This window comes from Planococcus citri, chromosome 1 (genome assembly GCF_950023065.1).
Source record: "Planococcus citri chromosome 1, ihPlaCitr1.1, whole genome shotgun sequence".
Classification (NCBI taxonomy): domain Eukaryota; kingdom Metazoa; phylum Arthropoda; class Insecta; order Hemiptera; family Pseudococcidae; genus Planococcus; species Planococcus citri.
The window spans coordinates 23,942,170-23,959,318 of NC_088677.1; the positions used below are offsets into that span (position 1 = coordinate 23,942,170).

The 17,149-nt window shown below is 35.1% G+C and overlaps 1 protein-coding gene across 3 annotated transcripts; it reads right to left on the bottom strand.

Annotated features, from left to right (window-relative positions):
• Positions 1-3,918: 3,918 nt before the first annotated feature.
• Rgl (Ral guanine nucleotide dissociation stimulator-like) lies at positions 3,919-15,044 on the bottom strand. 3 transcript variants are annotated; one of them, XM_065370651.1, is made up of 17 exons: positions 14,806-15,044; positions 14,418-14,485; positions 14,063-14,332; positions 13,427-13,540; positions 13,132-13,328; positions 12,948-13,010; positions 12,629-12,810; positions 12,382-12,515; positions 8,954-9,166; positions 8,712-8,822; positions 8,425-8,589; positions 5,444-5,584; positions 5,099-5,337; positions 4,859-4,979; positions 4,523-4,739; positions 4,213-4,347; positions 3,919-4,100 (listed from the first exon to the last, which is right to left on the bottom strand). In XM_065370651.1, exons 3-17 carry the CDS (start codon positions 14,084-14,086, stop codon positions 3,928-3,930), a joined length of 2,229 nt encoding a protein of 742 aa, XP_065226723.1. In that variant the 5' UTR covers positions 14,087-14,332; positions 14,418-14,485; positions 14,806-15,044; the 3' UTR covers positions 3,919-3,927. The 3 variants fall into 3 exon arrangements, with proteins under 3 accessions (XP_065226723.1, XP_065226724.1, XP_065226722.1); XM_065370652.1 differs by having other exon boundaries at positions 12,382-12,512; positions 14,724-15,044; XM_065370650.1 differs by having other exon boundaries at positions 14,724-15,044.
• Between the last annotated feature and the right edge of the window lie 2,105 nt (positions 15,045-17,149).

The window sequence follows — 17,149 nt, forward strand, 5'->3', positions numbered from 1 at the left end:
GCCCAGTCAGCCCAGCCATTAAATCAGTGCTCTCTAATAGCGAGTGTGCGAAGTAATACGGGTCGAGCGGGCGTTTTGGCGCTAAAATCGAGATCGCGAAAAGCTAAAATGTTGAAGGAGGATGAGGGTGTGATTATGGGGTATCGAGATAAGTATTTCGTTTCGTAATGATAGGGTTGGAAAATATAAGGTAGAGAGGCTTAGTGTTGAAGTGACAGGGTGACGTCATCTCAGATTTATTTTGAGTCAATGTCAATCACCTGATGAATCAGATGGAGCACATGAGACATTTCCACTGAGGTATGTATTAGAGAGAGGTACCTCAAAAATCGTAAAAAATTCCTTAATTCATGACTGATTATGAGATGTAGGCTACCCCTTGGCTTGATCGATTACACCACCAACAAAAATTTTAAGTGCTGTAATTTATTTTTTGATTTTTTGGTTAATTTTGAAAATTCAAAGGAGCATTATAACTTATAAGTATTTCACATGGGGAAAAAAATCAATCTGAAATTTAGTCTATACTGAATTTTCGACCTCCCCAGTCGATTGGTGATGGTTTCGAACCATTCTGGAGCCCTGATGGATTTCAGGATCTTCCAGTTGTTGAAAGAACAGAAAACCCAAGGTGAGCCAAAATATAAATTCAGCTCCTATGAACTCGTATTTTTCAAATTTGTGACCCTTTCGATCAATTCAAGACCATATTTTCAGACTACCTGCTTTGGTGACGATTCAAATTCGCAAAACTGAAAAATCCAAAAATTTTCTGGAGGCTCCAGAACGATTCGAAACCATCACTGTTCGATTCGGGGAGTTGGTAACAACAGGGTACAAAGAGAAACTATAGATATCAGTTTTTTCCTTCTCGGGTACACAAATGATAAATTTTTAATTCTTTTTTCTCAACTGAAAATTTTTTTTGTCTCGAACTGACCCAAAAAGATTTTGGAAATAGTGCCTAAGTCTATCGAAAATGTTGCAAAGATGATCAATCCGACTAATCCGAGTTATAGGTGCTGAAATAAATTATCACCAAAATGAAAGCGTTTTTTCAAAAATTGTAGAATCTAAAAATTAGCCGGTGGCTCCAGAATGGTTCAAAACTCGACTCAAGTGGTAGAAAACAGGGTGCAAACCGAATTTCAGCTTTTTTACGTCAATTTGATCAGAGTTTGATTTTTTCCATGAGAAGTGAGTCAAATTTGAATATTTTAAAATTCGTAAAAAAGTGAAAAAATGAATTTCGGCTGCTGGGATTTTTTCGGTAATGCATTTTGGGGTTCTTTTTCGATTGAAAAATTCAGCTTTGCGAAATATTCTCGAATTACGTGCAGTTTTTGACGAAAGGATTAAAAATGATCCAGTTTCGTCGTGTCATCTTGAGCTGATTTGATTTTTCAACGATTCATTCCTTCACGAATGATTTTCTCCTTCGTTTGTCTACCTACTTATCATTCACAATTTTTTTTGGTGAATTGAAAAATGTAATTTTTTTCTTATCGTGTGTTATCCGCCCGATTTGATTTCTAAAGTGATTCAGTCGTTCTCAAATAACTCATAATTTCTGAGCGAATATTGTCGCCAACGAATTCACTAAAATTTTTGTTAATACGAATAGGCCAGCTTTTATTGTTGTAGGGAAACCTGTTGATTTGTTGACTTTTAAAAACTTGGAAAAAATCTAATGTTTTGATTTTAAATATATCATCTGATTTGGTTTCAGAATGATTCGTCGTTTCTGAGCAAATCGTTCACGAACGAATCAGTCTCAAATTCTCAATTTCTAATGATAGATTAAATCTAATGATAACACAAAATATTTCTTTCTGCTAAAAATGATTTTTTGACCGATTGCACATTTTTCTCAGAACTTAAATTTTTCATGCGTGTTATTTTTCAAATTTTTCATGCCTGTTTTTTTTTTAATTTTTTTTTCAAATTTTTCAAATTTCGAAAACCTATCTCGTGAAGGTAAAAAATTTATATGACTTTTGACAACCTTGTTAACAACAATCTTTGATAGGTATAGGTACTTACACTAGACTTACATTTCTATCTCTCATTTTACACCTCTGTCCCTCGCTCCTTTTTTGAAACTCGCAAATACATGTAATTTTTCGTATTTATTCTGTTTTCTCTCTGTCCGGTCTTTCTCTTTTTTTTACACCATTTCTTACCTAAAGGCTAAAACGGTATACACTTTGTAAAAAACCGACATTTATTTTCATTGAAATAAAGGGAGTCATTCGACAACCTTTCACAAAAGACTAGGTACATGGATTTTAAATCCTTCAAAGTGACACTTCTCCTAACCAATACAATAGCGCATTACTTGTATTGGAAACTGTGAATCGACAATAAAAGACTCTATAAACACATCACTTCCAAATTGACTTCCCATCCCACCCACTCATATGAGGCAGGTACATATGTATCTATAGTATGTGTTTAAAGGTCTGATTCTTAGAATACCTATTACCTACGGTTCTTTTGTCTGCCTTTTCAACTGACCTTTTCTCTACATTCCGAAGAGATGATTTGCTTGCCGCATACTAACTCTGGATCGTAAATTAAATTGGAAGATTTTTTTGTTTTTCCCATAAAAGACTGAATTTGAGAAGAAAGAACGAAATTGAATAGGAAATTCATTTTTTGGAAGACGAACGTGCTGCGTCAACTGTTTTCCAAATTGGTGCCATGGGCGAACTTCAGGTCAACAGTTGAGAAATCGGTAAAAAAAAAATTATTTATTTCTGGGTACCTACTACCTACCTACTTAGCTAGATCTGGTAATCTAGTTGACAGCATGTTTTTCATATTTCAAACCACAATATTTTTGTGTCCGAGGAAAACCATTACGGTTTTTGAGCTATTTCTGTTGTGTTATTATTGCAATGTTAGCGATATGTCCAACTAATGTGATATTTGTTTTGATTTTTTTCAGGTAAATGGACTTTGAATTTTATTCCAATCAAATATCATACTTTTGAGATTCAAACAAACAATAGAGTAAGTCAGAATCAAAATTATATGGCATTACATTTTTGTATTTCAATTTTTAAATATTGAATGCGAGGCTTGAAACTTATTTTCTAGATTTGTATTTGAATCATAGAAGAAGGCATTTGATAAATTGATCTTTTGAAAATCATAAAAACTTGCCCAATTTAAAGAATTTTTGATTCAATTCATACCTACTTGTTTGAATCAAACGTTAATTTGGAGCATGAGAAATTTGAAATTGCAATCTGAAAATCGATGTGGAGAGCTGATCGTTGATCGTTTTCGGCGATTGTCTCATTTTTTCCTATTTTTATCAATTAGGTTCATGATTAGGTGTATGGTCCTTCAGAAAAATCATCTTTCCATAATTTTCAGCTTGGACTCTCCTCTGTTCTTCAAGGATCAAATCGAACCCCATTTTACAAGTTTGACCTTTTTTGACCCATAAGAACTAAAGCAAGGTCGTGAAATGCAGTAACCATCTCGTGGAGAGAATAAAATATTTGTGCTTATATAGGTAGTCTACCTCATTTTACTTCATGAGGATTTGTAAATTTTAAAAAGCTTTTGTCCTTGTTTTACTCAAGAAAATTTGCTCAAATTTTCAAAGTATATTGAAATTTCCAGAAAACTAGCCTTGATACATATTTGAAACTGTTGTAACCATAAAAATCAACTTCTCGCAGAGCATACCTACTTTACTTAATTTGTGTTTTACTAAATTTTGAGAGAAAAACTGATCTGGATGAAGACTTCAAAAACGTGATTAAACTAATAGATAAATTCTAATTTGTTGCAACCTCCTCCCCCTTATCAGAAAGTATAGTTTTCAGATGCAGATCAAAAATTAACGTTTTTTGATACCCATTCTTTTGACATACTGAAAAAAAAAACAAAAAAAAATGAAAATAGGAAGTACTAGCTCTCTTTTAATGGTATCGAATTCTTACTATTAGTTTTACATTTGTTGGGAAAGTTATTATTACACGTTTGTTTTGTTACAAGTTTCTCTTTTTTTCGTAAGATGAAATTTAAATCATACGCCGTGTTCACAGCATAGAATACATTGGCATTTGGTGGCAGCTCCAATTCTGTGAGGAACAAATGAAACGATATTATGTGAATTACTTTCATCATAATCGAGAAGTTGACATGTTGCTTCTTTGAAATAGAAACTAAAACTGAGAACCAAGAAACACTAACCTTTGTCGGGGAAAATTTGTGAAAGGGTGTAATTGTCAGGATTCCCATGGATGCCCAACTTGATCATGGCGTTTCTGATAACTTGGGGTGTCCTTTCGTTATTACTCAACATGATGCTTTTATATAAAACGATTCCTGTAGGGCAGAAAATGTCAGTTGTGTAGAATAGCTGAGCTAATCAGTTGCAAAATACCATTTTTGTGGGAAGGAGCAAATTCAACTTTTGTGATTGAGATTGAGAGTTCTCAATGTTGAACTTAGGAAGGCGCGAATTGACAAAAAAAAAGAAAAAATACCACATGTTGATTACCTTCAGCCTCAGAAGAATCAGTTTCTGTGGTGACCCGGATTATGTAGAATTCCGTCAAAGGCAAACAAGACATTGAATTATGAGTGGCTGATGAATTAGTGGAAGGTGTTTTGATTATTCTATCAGCAGTGAGACCAGTGCTGATAGTGTGACTATTATCACTAGTTGATACTGTTGACGATGTACTGGATGACGTTGATATTTGCGAAAACGATTTCTGCAAAACATGAAAAGAGAATGTGATGTAAGGGTAACGATTTCGCTCTCTGTGTCACAAGTAGGTACATATTGTACCGTGTTGTGAAGATGATATTAAGTAAAACTACCTCTACTTACTTTTCTTTCAAAAGAAGTACGTGGTGACGATTGCAGGCTATCGGTTGACAGGTCAAAATAAAAGTGACTGCTCGAATCACCAGAACTGCTGGCCAACGAATCGCTCTTTTTGTGTTCATATCTGAGACACGAGAGGTAAGTAAGCATAAGTAATCAAGCACTCAACTCACTCGTATGTCCCAGGTGTCAGAAGTAAATGGGAATCCAACCTACACCCATACATGACTCAAATCCACTTACTTGGTTTGTTTGATGATAGCCCCAGTCTCGGCCCCAGTCCCACTGGTAACTCCATGATCCATACCAGCAGAAAATGTACCGCTGCTCAAATGATGACCTCTAAGATTTTCACTTTCTATTGAACAAGACAGTCTGTATGCTTCGTGCTCGTCAAGTATTAATATCGAGTCAAACCATCGATCAAAAGCGGCATCTTTGACTAAATTGTAGGCATTTGCAGCTCCTTGAAGTAATTTGATCTGAAATAGGTAACGGATGTGTAAACATGGTGATAGAAAAACGACTGATCAAGAGTTTGGCATGTGTAGCCAATCTGCCAATCAATTACGTATGATGGAAGCTCACCTGTGCTAAAATTTCGAATTCTTTTCTTCTTTTATCAAAGTTAATTAAACGATTGTGTATGTAATCTGGAATCGCTGTATCGATCATTGTTAAATCGGTTAAGAATGTTCCTAAGTAAGGCACTGTTCCATGGCTGATGCTCTACATAAGTAAGTAAAGTGATTAGTTGATATATTAAGGAAATATACATTATTATTATAATTTTATTATTGAATTGAACGATGAAAAAAAGTGGTTTGCGCAATTTTCCATTTGAATGATGAAAAGAAGTTCACCAAAGACAATTTAGGTAGCTAGCACAGCATTTCTAAACAATACGAGTACATGGAAAATTATGTTAAAACAATATTTTTCATTTATAAAAGAAGGCGTTGGCACTACAAATTTCTCTGCGAGATAAGCAGGTCTTTCTTGTCAGTTATTTTTTGGGGGCTCTCTAATTCTGGTAAGTTGTAAGTCCATAATTTTTTGCATCCCCCTTCCCACCCCAAACATCCAAAAAAATTTATTTTCGCGTTTAGAAAGTCCTCTTTTGTTCCAAAATTGCCAAACTAAAGTCCTATTTCTTGCCAAATTTTTTCATTTTTTTGCTAAATTTGCCACACTCAAAAAGTGTCTATTTAGGAGGAGGGAAGGAGATATCATAAAGCGTCAATTTTTGGCACAATTTTCTAATAGTATCCATTTTTTGTCAAAATAGTCAAAAAGTGCCATTTTTGGTAAAATTAACAAAGGGACAAATTTTTGTCAAAATTGTCAAACAGTCCTGTTCTTGTCAAGATTGCTCAAAAAATCCTATTTTTCCTAAAATTACCTAAAAATTCCTGTTTTTTATTAAAATTATCAAAAAGTATTAATTTTTGGCAATTTGACATAAAATTGTTTATGTTTTTCATTAAAATTCTGAAGAAGTAGTTTTTCAATAAAAATTCAAATCGTTTTAATTTTTGCCAAATTTGCTTTGCCTGCCTAAATAGTCCTCTTTGTTTTGATGTTTGCCAAATGAAAGTCCAATTTTTTTTAACAAAATTGCTGTCCTCCTGGAGAGACTGTGAGGTACCACAGGGAGGAGTTTATCTCCTGTCCTTTATCTTCTCTTCAGGGCAGATATTCTAGTGCCAGATGGAATAGTAGCTGCGCTACTTGCAGATGACAAGGCCATTCTCTCAGTAAATGAAGATTATGAAATGGCTATTACTTTATTGCAGGCAGCGGTTGATAGAATTGCCGAGTGGATGAGAATATGGAAAATTGCTGCAAATTGCGGGAAATCAGTGCATGTTGACTTCTCTCTACGCACCCACCCCTACTTGCCAATCAGTATCAACAATGCAATTGTGCCCTACTCAAACTCTACAAAGTACCTTAGTATGCATTTAGATTCAAGACTAAATAGGAGCCAACACATTTGGGTGAAAAAATCTCATCGTCAGATAGAAGAGAAAATGAGGGAGCTATATTGGCTCATGGGGCTGAAATCAAGGATGAGTCTTGGGAATAAACACCTTTTATACCTGGCATAAGTCAGGCCAATCTAGCTTCATGGTATTGCTCTTTGGGGCTGTTCCTCAAAATCGAATATTCTGATAATACAAAGGTGCCAGAACATAATCCTACAAACGATGACTGGAGCCCACAGGTAATGAACTAAACGCTGAACTCCACAAGGGCCCCAAAATCAGTTATATCTCAGATGAGATCTGCGGGCATGATGAATGGCAAGAGAACAGGCTACACAGTCACTGCAACCCCAGTGCCATCCAGCTTTTGGACAACTCGAACTATATGTGTAGGCTGAAGAGATTCAAGCCGTCCAACCTTCCAGTAAGAAGGATCATGTGAAAAAGCAAAACAGCCGAGCAGTGGTGGAATCATCATTTGGTGCTCTCAGCTGGAGTTGGTGAATTAGCGAAAAATGCCGATGGATGCCCAATGTGGCAGGGATTGCAGAATTTGTAAACAAAAAAAAATGCTTGAAAGCATCTTCTTCTGTGAAATCTTATTTTTTCCCAAATTCTTCAATTTTTTCAGCTCTTATGGAAATTTTTCAAATTTTTGAAATGTCTTTTAGAGGAACTTTGGGGGCATGCAATGACCCACATGCCCCTATAAAACAAGTTCTGGAAATGAATTGCACGTCTAACACAATCAAGCTTCACGAAATTGCTTTCACATCTGAAAGATTTGTGGCGGTATCTACCAAACCACCAAGGGACTACAACAGGGTGTCAGGGGTTGAAAACTGAAATAAATTGATTTTTGGTTTTTGGTTTCAGTTCAGTTTTCACCTTTTGATAATTGGTTTTTGGTTTATTTCAGGGTTTTTTTTCTGCCTTTCAAATTCTTGCCGCCCAATTCTAGGTAGTATTAGTATTATTAATTATTGTATTCATTTCTAATTTTCTACTGATCAATTAATGCATAAAAGTCAAAACATTACACATATTTTGATGACTTGAATTTGAAATTTTTCATATTTGGTTTTTGGTTAATTGGTTTTGATAAAATATTTTTTATTTTTGGTTTTTGAGTTTTGCACCAAACAGATTTTTATTTGGTTTTTCTTGGTTTTTTAACAGTTTTAAGTTTTAAGCCATGCAGGGTGTCTAAAAAAACTGCCAGACCAAAAAATCACAAGTTTTTCATGACTTCTCAGTTCTCACATTTTTCCCACATGAAAATAACCCCCCCCCCTCCTCTTCCTCCTCCTCCTCCTCCTCCTCTTCTCAAAAAATTGAATAACCTGAAGCAGCAAGGAATTTTTTTAAATTTGTGAGCAAGTATGTAGGATTGTAGGTCCTAGGAAGGTATATTTCAGTTTTTTCATTTTTCCAATTTTTTGAACAAAATTTTGATTTTTTTCTCATTTTATGGGTTTTTTATGTGACTTTCATGACCACCTACCAAAATTCATGACCTTTTCATTACTTTCACGACGGTTAATGATATTAGGCAGAAAAAAAGCGAGATGGTCAACTAACCCCACTGTTATTAAGTTGGCGTTGAATAATTTTCTGCAGATGTTTATCATTCTGGCCAACTGTATCCGCAAACTTGGCAGTGCCTTCTTTGATTAACAACTCTCTTTGGGCCCACTGATTGTTGTCTTCACTGAAAATTCTCTCTAGTTCGCTGAACATTTCAACCTGCGATCAAAGTGAAGGCCAGATGTGTATAAAATTCTTCCAGGGGTTACAATATGTCATAGGTATCATGCGGTTTACACTGTTCAATAAAATAAATAAATAAGTAATATCAACTACATTACCTTTTCTTTGGGTACCAATTGCCATGTTTTATGTAATCTATAAACTGGACTAGACTGTAAACCAGATACAATCGCTTTCAGAGATGAAAAATTTTTCAACACCCTTAATTCCTACAAGAAACACACAAAAAAAACATGAATGGAAAAATTGGGGGAAAAATATTGAATTCTGTATTTATGTGGGTCATAAAAAGAATATGGATACCTAACATAATGGTCACTGAATTAATCCAGACACTCACTTGTGCTATATCAATCCATGTTGCAATGATTTTTGCTCGATCTATATTCTTCAAATTTGGATCCATTAGTACAGTACTCATAACGCGAAAAGAGACTGCATTGAATTGACTGACTGTAGCCAGAACAGAGGCAGCTTCTGTGGAGCGTGATTTGTCTCTTCGGGACCACACAGCTCCCAAACATTGGTGGGGAATCACTTTTTTGAAAAGTTCCTGAAAGCCAATACATAATTATGTTATGTGTATGGTAGCTGTTGAAAAAGCTCCTAGGAAGAGACTTTAGATGGATTAACTGGTGATAGGAAATGGGAAAAAATCCATAATATAAATGGAAGTTGTTCAACTGATAGAGCGGGCAAATAGCGGTTTTAAAAAGGAAAAAATTGGCACATCAATTTTTTCTTCGGGAATGTGTTCGGATGGACCCTCTGAACCACCAAAAAAAAGCCGACTCTCCTATCCCTGGAGGAAAATTTTTTAGGGGGCTGAAACCGGTTCCGATTCACGTTTTTTGCGTTTTACTCCGTAAATATTAGGTTTTTGAGAAAAACTACCATGACGAAAAATGTTCCCCTTTCAATTCTCGACAATTTGATGCTACGCTCGATACCCATTGCTCAAGGGGGGTGTCCAAAAAAAGGGGTGGAAAGAGTAGGTGTTTCAAAAAAGGTCAGTCCAATAAATTAATCAAAATTACCACTTAAAATCATTCGTTTTGGCTCAAATTTTTTTTACAAAGTCTACTCACCCAACTACTAATCAAACTATCATTGGTTCGTCTTCAACCCTCCTCGGGGGTTCGTGAGGGTTGCTTGATTTTTCAAGTAACACACTACTGAATCATATATTTGAAAAACAAATCTGGACGTGCGATATATCGAATAGTATGTTTTCGAGGTCGTTGAATACGAATATGAACTCATTTTTTGCATACAACCCCTCAAAGCCCCTCTGTGCCCCAAAATGGGGGTCAAAATTTTGAAAAATCGTGAAAAGTCGAGTGATATATCGAATGGTACGTTTTCGAGGTCGCCGAGTGCGAATATGAACTTATTTTTAGGGTCCTACCCCCCAATGTCCCTCTGTGCCCCAAAATGAGGGTGAAAATTTTGAAAAATCGTGAAAAGTCGAGTGATATATCGAATTGCATGTTTTAAAAGTCGCTGAGCACAAATATGGCCTTATTTTTTGGGCCCAACCCCGCACAGCTCTCAACTGCCCCCCAAAAAGGCCAAAATTTTAAAAAAATGTGAAAAGTCGAGTGACATATTGAATGGTATGTTTTCGAAATCGCTGAGTACGAATATGAACTTATTTTTTGCCTACAGCCCCTCAAAGCCCCTCTGTGCCTCAAAATTAAGGTCAAAATTTTGAAAAGTCGTGAATAGTCGAGTGATATATCGATTTGTATGTTTTCGAGACACTGAACTGGAATATGCACTTTTTTCCTGCTCTACTTACGATCCCTCAAAATCCCCTTACGCCCCCTAAATAGGATAAAATTTCGAAAAGTCACCAAAAAACGTGTAATACGTCGAATAGTATGTTTTCAAGATCGCTGAATACGACTACAGACTCATTTTTATTATTTCACTCATTTTACTATTCGAACGTCTTACTAACGCCACAAAATTATCCTCAATGTCTTTAGTAGGTAAGATGTCAATCTTCTTGTCTATCTCAGTGTTTTCATTTCGATTGTTTTCCTGTAAAGTTTTCGATTTCATTTTTTACAGTAGACTCCCAATTATCCGACTCACTTTTCGCATTATCCGACCCACCAAGGTCGGATAATCCAAAAAACATCTAATTTTTGATTTTGGAGTGTAAATAATGATGCAGGATTCAGCATTTTGTATTCTAACAGTGTTATTTTCCTTGAAATCGATCCAACTTATCTCAAAAAATTATAATTTGAGTCAGTATTTCATTGTCTTTTATGTACAAAAGTACGTTATTTTTGTTTATTAGTTATTTTTTCGATTCTTTGTTCCTGTTTTGAGCCAAAACTTGATTTTCTAAATGAAAGCTTGTCGTCACAAGCTTATGCACTTCATTTTTACGCTTAAAACATCAATTTTGGATTATCCGACTTTTTTGATATCCGACCCACCTTACACCCCCGATTAGGTCGGATAATCGGGAGTCTACTGTATTGGCTACCAATCGAAAACAAAATGAAATCATTTTTTTTTATGGAAGAAAACATCGAAAATTAGTAGTTCGTAGTTCGTGTTTTTAAAAAAAAAACATACCATTCGATATATCAGTCGACTTTTCACGAGTTATCAAAATTTTGACCTTAATTTTGAGGCACAGAGGGGCTTTGAGGGGCTGTAGGCAAAAAATAAGTTCATATTCGTACTCAGCGATTTCGAAAACATACCATTCAATATGTCACTCGACTTTTCACATTTTTTCAAAATTTTGGCCTTTTTGGGGAGCAGTTGAGAGCTGTGCGGGGTTGGGCCCAAAAAATAAGGCCATATTCGTGCTCAGCGACTTTTAAAACATGCAATTCGATATATCACTCGACTTTTCACGATTTTTCAAAATTTTCACCCTCATTTTGGGGCACAGAGGGACATTGGGGGGTAGGACCCTAAAAGTAAGTTCATATTCGCACTCGGCGACCTCGAAAACGTACCATTCGATATATCACTCGACTTTTCACGATTTTTCAAAATTTTGACCCCCATTTTGGAGCACAGAGGGGCTTTGAGGGGTTGTATGCAAAAAATGAGTTCATATTCGTATTCAACGACCTCGAAAACATACTATTCGATATATCGCACGTCCAGATTTGTTTTTCAAATATATGATTCAGTAGTGTGTTACTTGAAAAATCAAGCAACCCTCACGAGCCCCCGAGGAGGGTTGAAGACGAACCAATGATAGTTTGATTAGTAGTTGGGTGAGTAGACTTTGTAAAAAAAATTTGAGCCAAAACGAATGATTTTAAGTGGTAATTTTGATTAATTTATTGGACTGACCTTTTTTGAAACACCTACTCTTTCCACCCCTTTTTTTGGACACCCCCCTTGAGCAATGGGTATCGAGCGTAGCATCAAATTGTCGAGAATTGAAAGGGGAACATTTTTCGTCATGGTAGTTTTTCTCAAAAACCTAATATTTACGGAGTAAAACGCAAAAAACGTGAATCGGAACCGGTTTCAGCCCCCTAAAAAATTTTCCTCCAGGGATAGGAGAGTCGGTTTTTTTTTGGTGGTTCAGAGGGTCCATCCGAACACATTCCCGAAGAAAAAATTGATGTGCCAATTTTTTCCTTTTTGCCGCTGCTTTTTTACGTTATTTTCCCGCTCTATGAGTATACTGGCTATATATTGTTGATGTTGATTAACACCCTTATCACATACAGCAGATCTGGAACTAGTGCAACTTATCTACTTCTACATTTATGTACTTACCATATCAATGCGAGTCAATTGTTCGGCGACATGTTTACAGGAAACATTTGGAAAACTGCAACTTATACTATGACATCCGTTTGTGCTGAAAGATATGCCACTTTCTGGAGGTGATAATAAAGTGTTACTATCTGCTGAAACAGAGTGATTACCCATGTAGCATTTCCATTTACCTATTCTACATTTTTTAAATTTGGTTTTCCATTTTTCCAAAGTTTTGATAGTGGTGACAATTGAATGAACTTACTAGTTTGAACATCCTCGTTTAGTAATCGTTGTAGTTTATGTTTTGCTTTCAACAACAGATCCGATTCTGGTATGTAATGTTGAGCAAAAGATATTAGCTTTTGTAAAACTGCATGTAAAGGGGGATCCCGAAAATCATCCGGGTAAGAATCGAGCCATACGTGTATGGAGACCACAATGCTTCTGAAAGTTGAACCGAAAAGCGTGCAATTTCATTAGTATCTACATAATACTCAATAAGTAAGTATTTTCACGTTTGCGAAATAAAATAATAATAAAAATGCTTTTAAAAAACTGAAGAGAATTGAAGTGGTGATTACTTTTTACACTGCTGTACCACGGTATCGGGCAGATTGAATTCATTATTTATTAGTTTTTCGTATCTGAAAAAAAAAAAAAATAGAAATGAAATAGAAACTAGAAAGAATCCCTCCTCTGTGTTTTATTTGAAAACTCATGTGAATTGTGTGTATGCCTAGAATAGGTAGGTATGGGATCGCTTACCTTTCTAACATTAAGGCGAGTAATTTGTGAGGCGAAGTGAAAGTTCTGTAAGTAGCGAAAAAAACATTAATGTAAGTAGATTCCAATTCGTAATCATCACCGGTTAAACATTCCACCAACTTCTCCAACGTGCCAGCTTTTACAAATTTCACACGCACTGTTTCCCATTCTAAATGAGAAATATTGTCGTCTGAATCCTGAAATACATACCAAAAATACTCGTACGTTAAGCAGGGTCTGGTAATACTTAAATTAATCAAACATTTATGAAAGATAACTTTGCCAATTGTATTACCAGAGAGACACTTTTCAGCGGCTGGTGGTATCGCACTTTCTTTAAATAAATTGTATACAGGGCGTTGTCCGTTTTTTCTTCACCCCACAATCGCCATGTCGACTGATTCTGATTCTGAAAACAACCAACACATCATTAAACTTTGAAATTTCATCAGTCACTGTTTTTTTTTTTCGAGTATTTTAAAATAATTTACTTAAACGTGTTTTCAATACTTTTTCATGTATTTTGGTAAAACTTTACTAAAGGTTCATATCTTTTAAACAATTTTCAGTGATTTTTATTGCATTTTGAGTGTTTTTGAAACATTTTCAAAGGTTTTCGACTACTTTATGTGCTTTTTTTTGGCAAATACTAAAATTTTATACCTGTTTGGCAATTTTTAGTGATTTTAATGCTTTTTTTTGAGAGTTATTAGAACATTTCAACGTGTTTTTAGCACTTTTGCATGCATTTTGGGCATTTTCTTTAAAATTTAAGCAGTTTTTGGAAATTTGAGTACCTATTTTTTTTTTCAATTTTGAGTGTAAAAATCAAAATATTTACAATCATTTAAAGGGGGTCATTTTTCATGGGATCTATGGCCCTTTTTTGCTACATTCAAGTTGTAGACTTATTAGAATAAAATATACATACCTTTTTCTTAGCATCCAGGTTCATTTCAACCACACACCTAATGGTAATCGAAGAATTGGTTGTTTTATGTCGCAAGTGGAACGTACAGAAAGAACAGCATTATCTTTGTGATAAGATAACTCGGTTGAAGAATAAAAATTATTCTAAGATCCACTATCAAAAGTTAATGTGGTCATAGTATGAACGTCGGCGGTGTCGTCATACGCGAGGTGATTCACGATTACGATTCTTCCGCGTATCCGGTATTTCCAAAATTCGATGAATATGATTCTAAACAAAAACCAGAGTTTGAGAATGAGACGTTAATATTTTCACCGAACAAATGAAATTGTTTCGAGTGAAAATCAATACTTACTAAGAAAACGTAATCAGCACAAATTGGCGAAAACAGCCATATCTACTCTAAATTCTGAAGCGTCCCTCCTACGAAATGAAATCAATTCAGCATATTAAAAAATGAGAAAAATGAAATGATATAATATTCAGTAGGTATTTGTGCAAGCATGTCGAGTATAAATAACGTTAAGACTGGATAATAATGTCATTAATTTGTAGAAAACGAAGTGATATTTTCTAATTTCGTGTAAGTATGTCAAGCACAAATAATCGACCACAAATTAAACTAAGACATTTATTCGTCACTTTACTACGGTATATTTACCTATTTTTATATGAAATGTCGATCGTGTTGCATTACGAAGCACCAGGATCGTGGCAAAATGGAAAAAACTGGCAAAATTTACTTGTAGAAGATCAACAGGTGGTAATTTTCAATTTTGAAAGCGATACGATTTATCATACGAGTGATATTCTTGCGTTCCCAAGTTCGATTGATTGTTATCGGATGGAGTGTTGTTTCTGGGTCTTCTTTGGCTAACACTATTGAACTTTTTATACGATCTTTGAATAAAATAACACATAAAACAATAAAGTTTATGTGTTTTAAGAAAGTTCATCTAAACATCTGACCAAAGTTTACATGTCAATAATTCTTATCACAGTTGTTGCCAGAGCTGACCTTGGAAGTGTCCAAAGACGCGATGTATGGGAAGCTTATGAATAGGTATTAATGTAGGATTGGGTTTGGAAAAAGAAATGAGTGGAGAATTACCGAGGTAAATTACCGTGACAAAAATTACCAAGTTTTCTCGGTTCAAATTTCAAAAACTACAGTCTGCAACAAGTTGTGACTTGTGACAGCTGCCTGGGCTAGGGGCTAGGCCTAGGACAACAAATTGAGAAGGGTGCTTGTCTTCGCCTCACTTGGCCTATTCTTCAAGTTTCAATGTTGTTCAAGATTCAAATCAATTTTCAAATTAATAATGATTTTGAAGATTAAAAAATTACTTCGAGAAATTTCAAAAATTGGACCAAATTAATTGGGGCAATTTTACTTGCTACTTGCTAGGAAACCTTTACAACCCTTCGTCAATTTCGATCGAACTGAAACTTGGCTCATTGAAACAGCATATCGTCCAGAACCCAGAACCAAATTTTCAGTCGCCGAAGTTGATTTTTCGATTTTTGACGAATTTTTGAAAATCTTAGACAGCATTTGCTACCTAGGTATGTTAATTTTTTATTTAAAAAAAAGTAAAAATAGAGATGAAAATCTGAAATTTGGTTTTTATACCAAACTCGACCCCTTGAATCGATTGACTTGATTTTCAGGTCGATCTGGAGCCTCCAGAAAAAGCTGATTATTTCCAGCAATTTCGAATCGCTCCAGAAGGCATTGTAATCAAGTTCGGAAGCTGGAAATTCAATTTTATTACGAGTTCGACGTACCAAATCGTTTAGAGCGGGTGAATCGCAAATCCGAGGTGACGAGTTGAAAAGTGTATTTTTTTAACAAGTCAAAAAATCTGAAATTTTGAAAAAATTCCAAAATCGTCAATTTTTCTTACAAATTGCTCAAAACTTCTCTATTACTCTTTGAACTTTGAAGTCACTCCTTCGAATCGATTGGCACCATTTTCCAGTCGATCTGGACTCTGGAGCCTCCAGCAAAAGTGTGCTTCTCTCCAGCAATTTCAAATCACTTCAGAAGGCGTCAAAAGGTTAATATTCACTAAAGTTGGGTACAGGTACTTATTTTTCAAAATTTTCAACAATTCATTTTTTCAAAATTTTGGTGGTCTAATTTTGTGGGAGAAAAAAAGAAAAAGTTGGTACATATAATACCAACAAGTGGATAATTTTCGAAAGTACAAAATACACGTTTTCATGCTCTTCCAAGTTCCAACACCTTCTAAGCGTTACGATTACAATACCCTGCCTTTCTTTTACTCAAAAATGTCGAAAAAGTCTCGTTTCATGCCAAACATTACTAAAAATTGTCGTTTTTTTTGCAAAAAAATCCAAAAAGTCAGTGTCCTTTTTTTTTTTTTTTTTTACAAAATTTGTCAAAACTTTTCACTTTTTCCCAGGAATGATTAAAAATGCTTTTGTTGAAATGGCTGTTTCGCTTTTTGCCAATGATTGCAAAAAAATTGCTTTTTGTTAAAAATTTCCAATAATTTTCACTTTTTACCTTAAATTTCCTAGAAGTCTCAATTAATTGGCAAAAATTGTAATTTCCAGCAATTTTCACTTTTTGCCATAAATTTCCTAGGAGCCTCAATTTTTTTGGAAAAAATTGTCGAAAAGACCTGCTTGCCATTACAATTAGGTAATAGGAGTCTAAGAGATGTAGGTACTTAGATGTACGATAGAATCAAGCCCCATTCGTGCCCGAGCAATTTCAAGAGAAATTTTGGTGATTGGGTGCAGAAAGGGTTCAAGTCCCATTTGTTTAGGCAGCAACAGTGCCGGCGCACGTGAATATTTTTTTTCAAAACTGTGCTAAAAATTGTGTCTTGGGGTTCTCTTTCAATGACCTTAAGCATAGGTATTTACCAAAAATTTTAGATTTCCGAATAAATCAGTTTTTTGTTATTCCTCCCTTTCTGTTCTCACCGATTCAATTGTTCTTTAATGGAGGAAATGTTTTGGTTGAACACAATGGAATTATAAGGCTGTAGGATGTAAAAGTTGAAATTGAGTCAACTTCTGTGAAGCGATCTTAGAAATTTCGACAGCAGACGT